This window comes from Aristolochia californica, unplaced genomic scaffold, assembly GCF_029961685.1.
Source record: "Aristolochia californica isolate CCGP_79_NKW_82.1479 unplaced genomic scaffold, dmAriCali1.0.hap1 SCAF_10, whole genome shotgun sequence".
NCBI classification, from domain to species: Eukaryota; Viridiplantae; Streptophyta; class Magnoliopsida; order Piperales; family Aristolochiaceae; genus Aristolochia; species Aristolochia californica.
This window is the reverse complement of record NW_027181771.1, coordinates 29642095-29654056: the sequence shown is the minus strand read 5'-3', so window position 1 is coordinate 29654056 and position 11962 is coordinate 29642095. Positions and strand designations below refer to the sequence as shown.

General features: G+C 36.4%; 1 protein-coding gene across 5 annotated transcripts; it reads right to left on the bottom strand.

Annotated features, from left to right (window-relative positions):
• Nucleotides 1–1175: 1175 nt before the first annotated feature.
• Nucleotides 1176–11898, bottom strand: LOC137942365 (guanylyl cyclase 1-like). Of its 5 annotated transcripts, none has more exons than XM_068787985.1 (11): nt 11386–11898; nt 11208–11264; nt 9986–10243; nt 9456–9580; nt 7532–7643; nt 6923–6997; nt 5376–5464; nt 3760–3824; nt 1810–1882; nt 1585–1660; nt 1176–1443 (listed from the first exon to the last, which is right to left on the bottom strand). In XM_068787985.1, the coding sequence occupies exons 3-11, from the start codon at nt 10142–10144 to the stop codon at nt 1390–1392; spliced, it is 828 nt and encodes a 275-aa protein (XP_068644086.1). In that variant the 5' UTR covers nt 10145–10243; nt 11208–11264; nt 11386–11898; the 3' UTR covers nt 1176–1389. The 5 variants fall into 5 exon arrangements, with proteins under 5 accessions (XP_068644086.1, XP_068644088.1, XP_068644087.1 ...); XM_068787987.1 differs by having other exon boundaries at nt 9986–10235; XM_068787986.1 differs by having other exon boundaries at nt 9986–10203.
• Nucleotides 11899–11962: the final 64 nt, after the last annotated feature.

Genomic DNA, 11962 nt, shown 5'->3' with positions numbered 1-11962 from the left:
GACTCAGTTGCCGAGTTGGAACGACGAGTCGACTCAACACATATTTACAAACAAACCATATAACTTTAATTTTTATTTTTCTGTGCAGGAGGTCGTCTTCAACCTCCAGCCGCGCGCAAAAAAATTATTCACTGATCATGCTTCAATTGATTTAAGATTACTTCATGAGGTTAAGGGATTATGCTTTATATTTTTGGCTTGTGAACTTCTGGTTGATGGATCATTGGTAGAAGTTGATCAATCAATCCAGTGCTAGTTCACTATGTGGATTTTTAGAGCATGAATAAAAGTGATCTTGCTTTGGTAAAAATATGTATAAATAAAAATATGACCTAAAACTCCAAAAATTTTCATTGTACCTCAAGTTTGGAAGATTTGAGGCTGCTCGCTTACATAGATTGAGTTTTGAATTTTTCAGACTTCCTAAACTTTAGCCTTCAATGCTTTGTTTCTTCTTTTTTATGGTGCTTCTTCAAGAATACTTTGACATTACTATGAAGCTCAAGGTTTTTTGAAAAGCTTGTATCTGTTCATTCCATAAACCTTAGACTTTTGTGTCTCTTGAAGGAAATACATACAAAATACTTGAATTTTAATTATTAGATCAATTAAGTTTTGTTATCATCAAAATTGACAAGGGAGTCATCACTCGATCGACATATAACCTTACTTTTAAATTTATATAATTTTATTTAGAACTATTATACGAAGTAGACTATAAACAAGATTACAATCAACCAATAGCGTGGCAAGGTAAGGTGGGGGGCAGGGCATGGATATGGTCATCAAGGTGTGGTTGTGGATAGAGTTGGGTTTCTTAAAACCCATTACAAACTTACCTAACTGCCTTCCCCACCATTTTGCTCCCTATTAGACAGACTGGACAACATGAGGAACGTATCACCCTTCCCTTTTTATGTCTATATGTTAGCCATTTAATACCCTATTTGTAAGCGATACATATGCTGCATATGATCAACAACAAGAAAATGGTGCATAAAAAACCACATAAACGGGTAATCAGGTGCAGATTTATTTATCCATATTTACGATTTTACTTCTCTTATCTTCTTTAGCTGCCGCAAGTCATATCAACGGTTCTAATGAATGAATGAATGTGAATGATACCAAGGTTGATAATAGAGTCTTAACGAAATGAAACATAAAAGGCCCAAACGATCTTTGCCAGCAGAAGCTGGAAAATCCATCTATTACACCGTATGTATATTCTGTACAAGTTTCTATGATAATATTTTTTAACGCACGGTTTCGCTGATAGAATGATACCAGGAATCGAAATCCAACCAGGTGTAGGAAAATGAAATCACTATACAATTACACAAGATATACAGACCATAACTGATTTACAACTATGTATCTTCTGTTCAATCAGAAACGCAACGCAGAATGTTTGTTTAGACCGGCTTTTCTCTCAAGTGAGACCTGTAGAATTTTAGAATGTCACCCAGGAAGTTTAGCATCTACAGAGATTTTGGCCTTTATTTTCCTATTTTTTTGTCCAAAACTCCCTTGAATAATTCTACGAAACAAGAGTTCAAAAATTGAGAGTCAAAAGTTAAATACCAATAGGATATCTTCATCTGTACCAAATGATTTCCGAGCTTTCTCCAAGCACTGCATGGAAACTCTTTCATATTTCCTACAACACAACCTCAAGGTAAAAGTTTGAAGTAACATAACTGAGACGACCATGGAAAAGAGAGCATCAACGAGAAGCCTAAAAATGCAAGGTTCTGTTAATCCAAGTAAACAATGCAGCAATAGAGAAGCGGTATGTGATAGAAATACCTAGGACTGGCTGGATCTCTGATTTCAAATTCTTGTCTGTCAGCATCGTAACCACATATAACAACAAAGTGGCCTAAAACATAAAATGAAACCAGAAGTACTTACATGATCCACAACTTCAAGTTTCCAATACGGATATTAACAATGTGTAAACTTCAGATGAACTACAAATGCTCAAAATTGGCTACCACTCAATGGCCCTCTTAGCTCACAATCTCACATGTTGAAATCAATATTGAAACAGAAACAAAACTTGGAGCAGCACCTTAGATTACGTGTTAAAGCTGGATCTTTAGAGTCAAAGTTCTGTCAGATTGTTGGAATAGGGGATAGGCCCCTTGGCCTAAAATTATGGAAGCCTTGCCCCTTGGGACAGTTTTCTGTGGCTCTTACTACAAATGCCAGATCTCCCTTCCCTCCCAAACCAGTCTACTAGGTACCAACCTTGTATGGAAGTGTGTGGCTCCAAAGAAGGTAATGCAATTCTTATGGTCGGGCTCTCATGAAAAGATACTCACCTGTGATGAATTAGCTAATGGGGGCAACGGATTGTAAACTCTCTATGCAAGCAATGTGGTGATGTGGAAGAGAGCAACAATCACATTCTCATGCACTGTCGCTTCAGCAGATCTATTTGGAATGCCATGCTTATCAAATTTGGCATCCATCTGTGCATGCCTAATTCTCTTGGCCTCTTCTTCCAACAATGCTCTGGTGCCCCTAGCCTTCTACGGGAAAGCTTTATAGAAAGCAGCTTTAGCAGCAATCCCTTTGCACCTATAGCTAGAAAGAAATAACAGAGCATTTGAAGCCAAAAGCTGCTCAGTGGGTGGAGTGATAGAAAAGGCAATTACTATGGGCAGCTTACATGGCTTACCCCCCTTCCCAAGCTCCATCATTCAAAAATTTTGGGGCTCCTAAACTCCCAATGCTAACAGAATGGCAACCCCCTCCACCACCCTGGTCTAAACTAAACTTAGACGAATCATCAAAAGGAAACCCAGTTCCAGCCAGAGTAGATCACATCAAAAGAAGCTGAATCCCTAGCTCTCTCGGAAGGCCAAAAGCCATTCAAGCTTTGACTCAATTGGCCCTCCAGTCATAGGGGACAATTCAGCTCTGGTCATTGGATGGAGAAGCAAAAAGATTTCTACTCTCCCTAGGCTATCCAGAATTTTTTTTATGAGATTTCTGATATGGCGCATTGCTTGGAACAAAGTGGCCAGATCTGCCAACTTGATTGCAGACAAACTCGCTAAACACTGAGTCTCCAAAGCTATCCTTTGTACCCGGGTCTCTCTTGATCTCTAAAAACAAAGGAAAGAAAAGATCATGTTCTTGTATTTTATGTTGTATTCTATGATTTATGTACCAGTTTTGCTTCCTTACTAAAAACTTTGCACCATTCCAAAAAAGATAAAAAAAAAAAGATGAACTACAAATGAAGATAAGATTGCAATATATGAAAACAGTGTTCAAGGTACTAGGTCTAATCACTTAATAGTAACAATGTTCTCATAGTTTTTACATCGATACAAGAAATGGTCTAGTGAAAACTTACTCTGAGAAACATATAAGAAATCTTATTTTTAGCATATTCACGCAAAAATAAGTATCATAATAATGTTTGACAGGTTAGGTAAACTACTTTTAAGTGAATATACCAAATAGTAAAGCATCTAATATGAGCCTCACAATTTGCACAGATTGTGTTAACTAATCTGGAGCAAGATAAGTTGACACTGATTTTGACCCAACTTGACTCGGCTAAATCTCTTACTACTTAGCCAAGTTAGAAACACATGAGGGCAACAGTGGACAGCTTTCATTGTGCAGGTTAAAAAGGGATTGATTTCAACAAAAAAATAAAAAAGAAAAGACAAGACACAAATGTCTAAAAAATGCCTCAAAAAAAGGGGAAAAAAGGAAAGCAAAGAAAAACATTCTTACCAGTATATCCAGGGTTCCCACCAACGTATTCTGAGAAATAGATATCTTTTAGCCATGACTGACAGCTATGAGAGACAAAATTTGTTATTACATCTTTTACCATAAAGATGAATCATCAGTTAAGAAAATGAGTGATCAAACGAAATAAATTGCCAAATGAATGAAAAACTATTGCATAATATAATACTACCAATACAAAAGATGCTTCTGTGAATGAAACAATCTCGAGGAGTCTAAAACAAATTTCATGAAGGAGGAAGTCTCCCAAGAGGAAGTTGTTCAAAGAAGCAAGTCATGGAAGCATTAAAGAAGAAAATGTGGAGCAATATTGGTGTCTAGTCATTAGTAGAAAATACCGTAGCGGTGCTGAAGACAGTTCAAGTTTGTCCAAAATAAAGGTGAAGAGTTGGCCAAGTTGCTGACCAAAGTCAAGCTTCTTCAAGATAACCAAGTAACGGAGAGAATAGAGTACTGGTGGTTATAAATGATGAAGTGAGCTGATTGAAGTTAGAGAAAACTATTTTCTTGCATGCTGCAATTACAGTTCTAGTTTGAGGGGAGTGTGAAAGAAATAGTCTTGTGGAGTCTAAATCAAGTCTCATGGAGGAAGTCAAGAAAGTAGGTGTGTAAATGGTATACGGTATACCATTCCGATATTCCGTATCCGTTCCCTCCGATTATTTTTTAAGGCTTCCCGGTTTCGTTTATTTACCCGGTTAACAACCACGTAAACAGGTAAATAAACGAAAAATAGTAAAGATTAATAAATAATATATAAAATTCTTAAAAATTAGAAAAAACATAGCAACATGTTATAATATTTGAAGACAGTAAAAAGTGATACAGCAACATACATAACAAGGTTCCCTACTTAGGTTAAGAAAATTACAATAATACCGTTACATAATCGATAAATAGGTAAAAGGCTAAGGAATAGGTATTATCCATTTCCGTTCTATTTAATAAATGGTAAAATGCCACGTGGATAAATTACCTGGTTACATATACAAGTAAGATTTTTTATTCCATTTCCATTCAATTTAAAAATGACGAAAAAATCGGGTAATCGGATAAAATTGACACCCCTACAAGGAAAAAGAAGAAAACATGGAGCAAGATTCTAGTCTAATTATTAGTTTGGTTTATGTCTCTTAGTGTCTTATTTTTAGTCAGTTTAATATGGGTATAATCTGGACATGGGTAGAATGTGTTATAACTCTTTATACACAGAATGTGTGAGAGAGAAAAATACTCTCTCTCTCTCTCTCTCTCTCTCTCTCTCTCTCTCTCTCTCTCTCACAGGATTCACTTTTGAGGAAAAGATAGCTCACAACATATATGCCTAAATATAAAAAAAAAGAAGAAAAAGTGTAGAACTCTTCTGAGAAAGAAAAAGAAAAAGTATGGCCAACGGTTATATTTTTCTTGATAAAATAATAAAATTCACAGGAAGCAGCCCCTTCATGCTTCTATAAAGGCAGCCATCAAAATAAGCGATGAAATTTAATCAGTGCCTGACTTAGAGATGCCCCTAATGTTGCTAACAATTCAACAAATTTTGCACATGTTGCACCAAAAATGTAATTGCATATAGTAAATAACCTCAAGCAGAATACCTTAATTTGTACTTGTCAACTAAAGCAACAGCGATGAACTGTCCAGACAAAATAAGCATAGAGATTTCTTCACCACAAATGGACCTGCACTGTACAGATACAAGATTCAACAAACAAATCTCTTGGTTGTACATATTAAAAGAAAGTAGAAACAGCAGAAGTTTCAGATTATCAAGTGCATAATTTTACGAAAACTTCGAGAAATACCGAATGCAACCTTAAAAACTTTCTATTACTAATACAAAAGAGCAGTTGCAACTGCTAGGCTAAGTGCTCTAACATGCTTCATCATATCATCAGGTCCTTTAGTCAAGAATACTCTTTCCCGATAAATTCTTGGTCCCAAGCTTCTGAAAAGACCATTAAACAGCTCAGCTCATATCCTGGAATTACCACAGAGTAACAGGCGAAAAAGTGCTAAGAATTTAAAATTGGTAGCCACCAGCGCACAGCATAAATATATGAGATCTAAAATGATGGGGATGAATATCTGTTTAGATGGAGTTATTCAAGGTGAGGAGAAACAGCCAGACTGTTGCATAAGTTTAATCAAATAATAAATTGCATGGTGTAAGAATCTTCTGGTCATTTCCATATTTTTCTTTTTTCAGGAATAGCTTGTAATTGTTTATGTTGCAAAACAGAATGCTCATACTACACATTCATCTTCGTGTTGATTCTTTAACATGCCCCTTTAGCTCAATCGTGATTCATAATGTCATTTCACCAGTGCAAATAATAGGCTCCATATTTCCAACCTGAACTTTACTCCAAAAGAAATTTTCAAGTTCATACAGAAAATCTACTTTGCCAGAAGTTTCACAGTATGAACTACCTAACTGTAGGCATATGCAGTAAACAAAGAGAAAATTATGGTACATATGTCACTTGGTCACATGAGTGACTCTTTTGAGATCCACAATTGCTTTTTGAATATGAAAATGTAAATTTTATCATAAAAAAAGGCAACATGACATCAAGTTCCAGGAGCCAAACAGTATCCAGTGGAAAAATTTTGTGTCATGTATATTATGATTAAAAGTAGTATTACATAGTAAACTAACTTCATCATCTACTTGGTAGGCGCTACAGAGAGTGATATTTCGATCGAACATTACTTAATTTTGTAAAAACCAGCAAGTTAGCTAATCAAACTTTGAACAATCAAATAATTAAAGATCATTATAAAATGAGTGTGGACAAAAAATTGGTTCAGATAGTGGATTTTGTTCAACCAGAAATCTTGTTTGACACCCATGCTTTTGCACCATCCTAAGGTAGCATGAACAAATAAAGCAGCCTTCACTTTTACTGTGCTTGATATGAACAGAACCCATACAGAAAATCCTTCATTCAACATAGAAACTTGAGACATCCCATTCATAAGTAAAAGAAACAAACCAGCCAAAATGATGGTGATGACAGAACAAAATAAATTAATTATGGAAAATCTTTGAAGGAACTGAAAAGCAATGAAGAAAACCACAGACTTTGCCTGATTAACTTAACAGTAGGGACATCCAATTGAACAAAGTTATGTGAAATACCTCTATGCTAATTCCAGATTCTCTGGCTTTTCCAAATAATTTATCCACACGACCAACATCACTCTGTAACTGCTCCTGCATGTGTTCAAATGCTGACAGTCAAATAACAAAATGCATGCATAATTGACTGATTCAGCCTCACTGCTATACTGACTTCTCTCTTATATTCCTGAGAGGAATAAGCAGACACAGCAGACCGGCGCTGTAAGTGCCATTTTTTTTCGCTAAATAAGTTCACAGAAACATCCAACTAAACCAGAGTGCTGGTACTTTTGGCTTGGAATAGAACTCACAAGATTGGCACTCATCTAAAAGTGATGGAAGGCCACTTTGAGTCATTCAAGGTATAGCAAGTACATAGATCAAGAACTGCAGTCAGAATGTTACGGACGTGTAACAGTTCTATCTGCAGCCAATCCACTTGTAGACAACTATGAATCAAAAGTCATTCAGATGGACAGAAAGGAATTACAAGAGAATGTCCTATAAAACTAACATATAGGACAATGACCAGCCTTTGCCAATATTGAATTGGGTCTTGAATTCAAGCTAAGAAAAAGTGCAGTAGCTAACTCAACATTTTTATCATAGGATAGTTCACGGACTCACTTTGTAATAGGTCTCTGCAGAAAAATTTGGGTTTGCTCCCAGAGTTACAGTGAGAAAAAAAAAACTAACAGAAAATTTCTGCAGCAAATATGCTAAATCAACAGTCCAAATGCTGCCAAATCAGAAAAAACAAACAATTAGAAACCTAGATTTAGTAAAAGACAAAAAATAAAATAAAAAACACAAACAAGAAGCAATTTTTAATACTTAGATTAATTAAGGTCTATTATAAATTAAATGAAGGCTAATTATATTAATTAATTTCAACTAGTAGCTGTGAAAAGCATAATAATGTAAACATTCAGATAAAAATTAACCAAAGAGGTTCAAACATACAAATGGAAGTCTTAGATGTAGTAAAAGACACAATCATTAAAAGCTTCTTGCAGAAGGTCCAAGCTCGCTATTCCCTCTATTTTGGTTACCAAGCTGGTTCATAATGGTCAGGGTATAAAGCAGTTCTTTCAAATTATTTTTTTGCTCAAAATTTCAGTAAGTTGAGTATTTGATGAGCAAAGCTCTTTGTCAAAAATCATTTAAGGAATTTCTTTTACAAACATGCTGTCATTACCTAACTGTGTGGGCTAATATTAGTCCAATTGCAAGTCATATTAATCAGTGCATAATCTGATATTCTAAGTGTATTTTTTCATTTAGAATGCAAGAGTGCCAACAAGTAAATTTGTCGTGAACTTCTGATCGTCTTCTTAGTAGCAAATTACGTCTCTCCATGACATTATTTCTGACAAATTTATCCCTACTTCTTGCCTTTTAGTTTGAGCTTCTTAGTTTTTAATGAGCAGCATTATGTTAAGCACCTAGCCAATACTACCCAAAAGACCGGCCTGTTAGGAGCGGAAGGCATAGGTACTTAACCCAGGACCATAACAGTACTCCGCCCTTCCCCGAGCCGACGACTGCGGAGGCTACTACAACAGAGCAACCGGAGCCGGGTCGAACCCGAGTCAGTCTAGGCGTGTGACCACCCGCATCCGCCTTAGGGGCGCCGGGATTCGAAGTCGGGACGCAGCGCTAGCTCTGATACCAAATGTTAAACACCTAGCCAATAGGAGCAGAAGACATAGGTACTTAACCCAGGACCATAACACATTAGTATTAAAACAAGTTCCTGAACACACAACCATGGGGGTGCAATTGGTTTCAGCAATCACTGTAACTGATAAGCTACTGAGAAACAAATCATAAAAAAAAACTGCCTAGAAATGGAGGACAATTTGCATTTTTTTTGTGACACCAAAAATCAGAAAAGCAGTTGTCTTGGGATTATAAAAATAGAGATGCACAACACTTTCAAATCCCTTGTATGCTTTGATGGATAACAACAGCAACGCCTGATGTGAGTACACAATAAATACTCATATAGGACTTCTTTGTAACCGTCTTGCTGATCATAATGCACAGAAATAATATTTCTTGAGTAACATGTTAGACAATGGAGAATGACACAATGTGCTATAAACAAATAAATGACACATGCCCAGAACAGATTATGAAAATATTGGAGAAAAAAGAAAGCTCCCACTAGTGCTGTTTCCCAGTTTCTTTATAAATTGAATTGATATTTTTGTCAAGAAGAGTTGAATCAAAACAAATTAGAAATGAAAAAGTACCAATGCAGGTGACAGAGATGCTGGCACATCTCTCAAGATCTATCCATGTGCATAACCACTTGACAAAATTGAACAACCAAAACCTTTCTTTTCTCTGGAATGGCTTACACTACCTAACTTGGAATACTAGCACATCCAATAAACATAAGAAGCTCAGAAGAGTCATAGTCTACCAAGAGAAATTGAGTTGTTTACTTCAAAGCAAATTATCTACAACAAAATTAAACCAATGAAGCAAAAAAAAAATCATATAAAAATTCAATTCAAATTTATAAACAAACTAGACAGCTTACCTTGTTGTACTGCAAAGATTTGCCAAAAATTGAAGGTCACAGTGATCGATGCCAAGGGTTTTCAAAGCCATAAGAACACAAGCAAGACCGCAGTCCCAATTGTAGAGCTGGTGGACATGTGGCACCTAATGATGTAATATCCTTATTTGAGTATAGATTTTTCATAAGCACACCTTTGGAGGATTGTTCCCAGGAAAATGAACATTTTGATTTCTCTAGATATGACAAGTACATATGAAACCTAGCCACCCAAGGAAAGGGTGCGACAAGAGATGGGCATCTCTAACAGGCTCTTCTATCTCATTTACTTATGTCACGGCCATAAGTATGCTCTTTGGATGAAATGCCAAAACATGTTTGTTCAAAAAATCACCTTTTCTGGTAGTACGTTCCTCAGGAGGACTACCAGTTATCCAATTTGATTTTGACAACAGTTTATGCAATTGTTAAGAAGTTAAGAAGATGCTTTAATAGTAATGAAGAGTGTGGACAAAATCATGATGCAAAGCTTCAAAAGCAAAGAAACTTACATCAACAAAATGTGAACGGGGTGAAGTAGTTTTGTAGCTAGGTCTGGGGGAACAAGATTGCTCAAAAGAGTACTTTTGGGAACAATCTCCAAGTGGGAGCCCAACACTTTCTTCATTCATTTTGATCAGCTTATTGACCAGGAAGCATGGAGGCCACATGGAGCCTAGCTATAATGAGGTTTTACCAGAATGAAGGTTGCTCCAATTTGGATACAAATCTGTAGTGAGAGAAACAGTCGGCCATATTATACTGTTGGCCTAAAACACAGACACACGTACACACAAGCTTCAGAGCAATTATGTAAAGGAAGTAAGACATCAAGATAGAATCAACTGCAACCTTTCAAAACTCACTATAATTCATAATCGTCTTTTCTGTAGAAGTAAGAATGACCCAATCCAGAAACAGTGTCTACCTTCAATATAGTTCTAACAGCGAATTGCCTGCAGAATTTAATCCTGACCATACTTTCACTTACTCGCACAAGGCCAAGGATTTTTTCAATAAATATGATAAAATGGATGTAGCCTAAGACCATCTCATATGCATCATTCATTAAGTTCCAAGTGTCGCATTTAGTGATAGCTTTCTTAATGTGCCTTGGACTTACAAAATACATAGATCATAGTGTCACAACTTTCTCATAGTGATGAATCATTTAGATGCACGTTAAACAGGTCACATCCAAAAAGTGATTAGTCAAATGTTGTGATCCTGAACGTCAAAAAAACTTCAAAATAGAATGTGCATATCTTTTTATATGTAAATCTGTGATTCATTTGGCAACTTTGAGTGACTCCAGTTCAACCAATTGCTTGAGTACTAAGGCCTAGACACAGACATGCTGCAACCTCTATGTTACTTTTACTGGTGAATGAACCTCATTGTTTCAATTACTTCCATGGTTTGATTATACTTGAGTTTTGATTCACACTTGAGCTGAAAGCCAATCTGGTTCTCTTCAATAATTACAATAAAAACGAGATGTACATTTACAAGCGTCACAAACTCCACATCGTTTTGCTAATGGGATGGAACATTAATAAGCTTTCAAAAAAGGAAAGGCATTATATAAAAAATTCAAAGCGTTAAATGTTCCAAAACAACGCCCAGAATTGAACGCCGCCATGACCGATCACCAAAATCCGTACGGAAATAGCTGCAAACAAGATGATGATACTCAAAAAATCTTCCGTACAACTTGTAAAAAGTTTATCTTACAGTTGAATCCTGTTCCCGTGTCAGTTTCTTGTATCTCTTTCCAGTCCTCTAAGGAACCTAGTTTCAACAGCGAATAAAGAATACAGTTGAGAGCACAGACTCGATTGGAACAGAGAACATCCAAAATATACGAACAACAAACAAAACGAAATCAGAAAGAACCGAACATTTTGCTCACCACATGAACAAACGCAGGGCGTCGCGTCTCTATCCTTGTCGTCGACAGTTCTCAGAGAAGTCAATAACGTAGACGCGAGGAGGTCTTTGCTTAGTCGGATAAAATAAGGTACAATCGAGCAGGAGAGGTTCTATAGTCTATGCTAGGATGCGTTTCTTTTTGGTGAGAAGAATCCTCCATTAATGTATACATCAAGAAGCAAATTCACCAGAAGAATAAATCGTAAATTGTAACGTGTAAGAGGTATTTATCTGTTAACAATTTTCTAATGGAAACAACAAGGACCCACATGCTAGCCAACATACAGACAGGGCATAGAAAAACCATGCAAGTTGATGGATAGCGATAGCTTTTTCCTCTGTGAATAATCAAACAATAAAAAAATTTAAAATCGTTTCTCCTTACGTTGCGGTTGTATAAATCACCTGTAAATGCGTACGAGCACCTGCCATCCCAAGAACAACTTCCGTTGAATGAAGAATCTTCGGTCGTAGCTATTTGATGGAGCGGTCCCTGGAGAGTGGCCGGCATTTTCATTGTCGGTGGAGGTGGAGCCCATTAACAAGATTCTAAATAT

Excerpts from the sequence above, each read along its gene's own strand:
- LOC137942365 (XM_068787985.1), bottom strand. The coding sequence starts at position 10,144 with ATGTGGCCTCCATGCTTCCTGGTCAATAAGCTGATCAAAATGAATGAA. Across the intron at positions 3,825-5,375 it reads GTTGACAAGTACAAATTAAG|CTGTCAGTCATGGCTAAAAG; the intron begins GTATTCTGCTTG and ends TGTCTCTCATAG. Across the intron at positions 1,444-1,584 it reads CAGATGAAGATATCCTATTG|GTCTCACTTGAGAGAAAAGC; the intron begins GTATTTAACTTT and ends AAAATTCTACAG.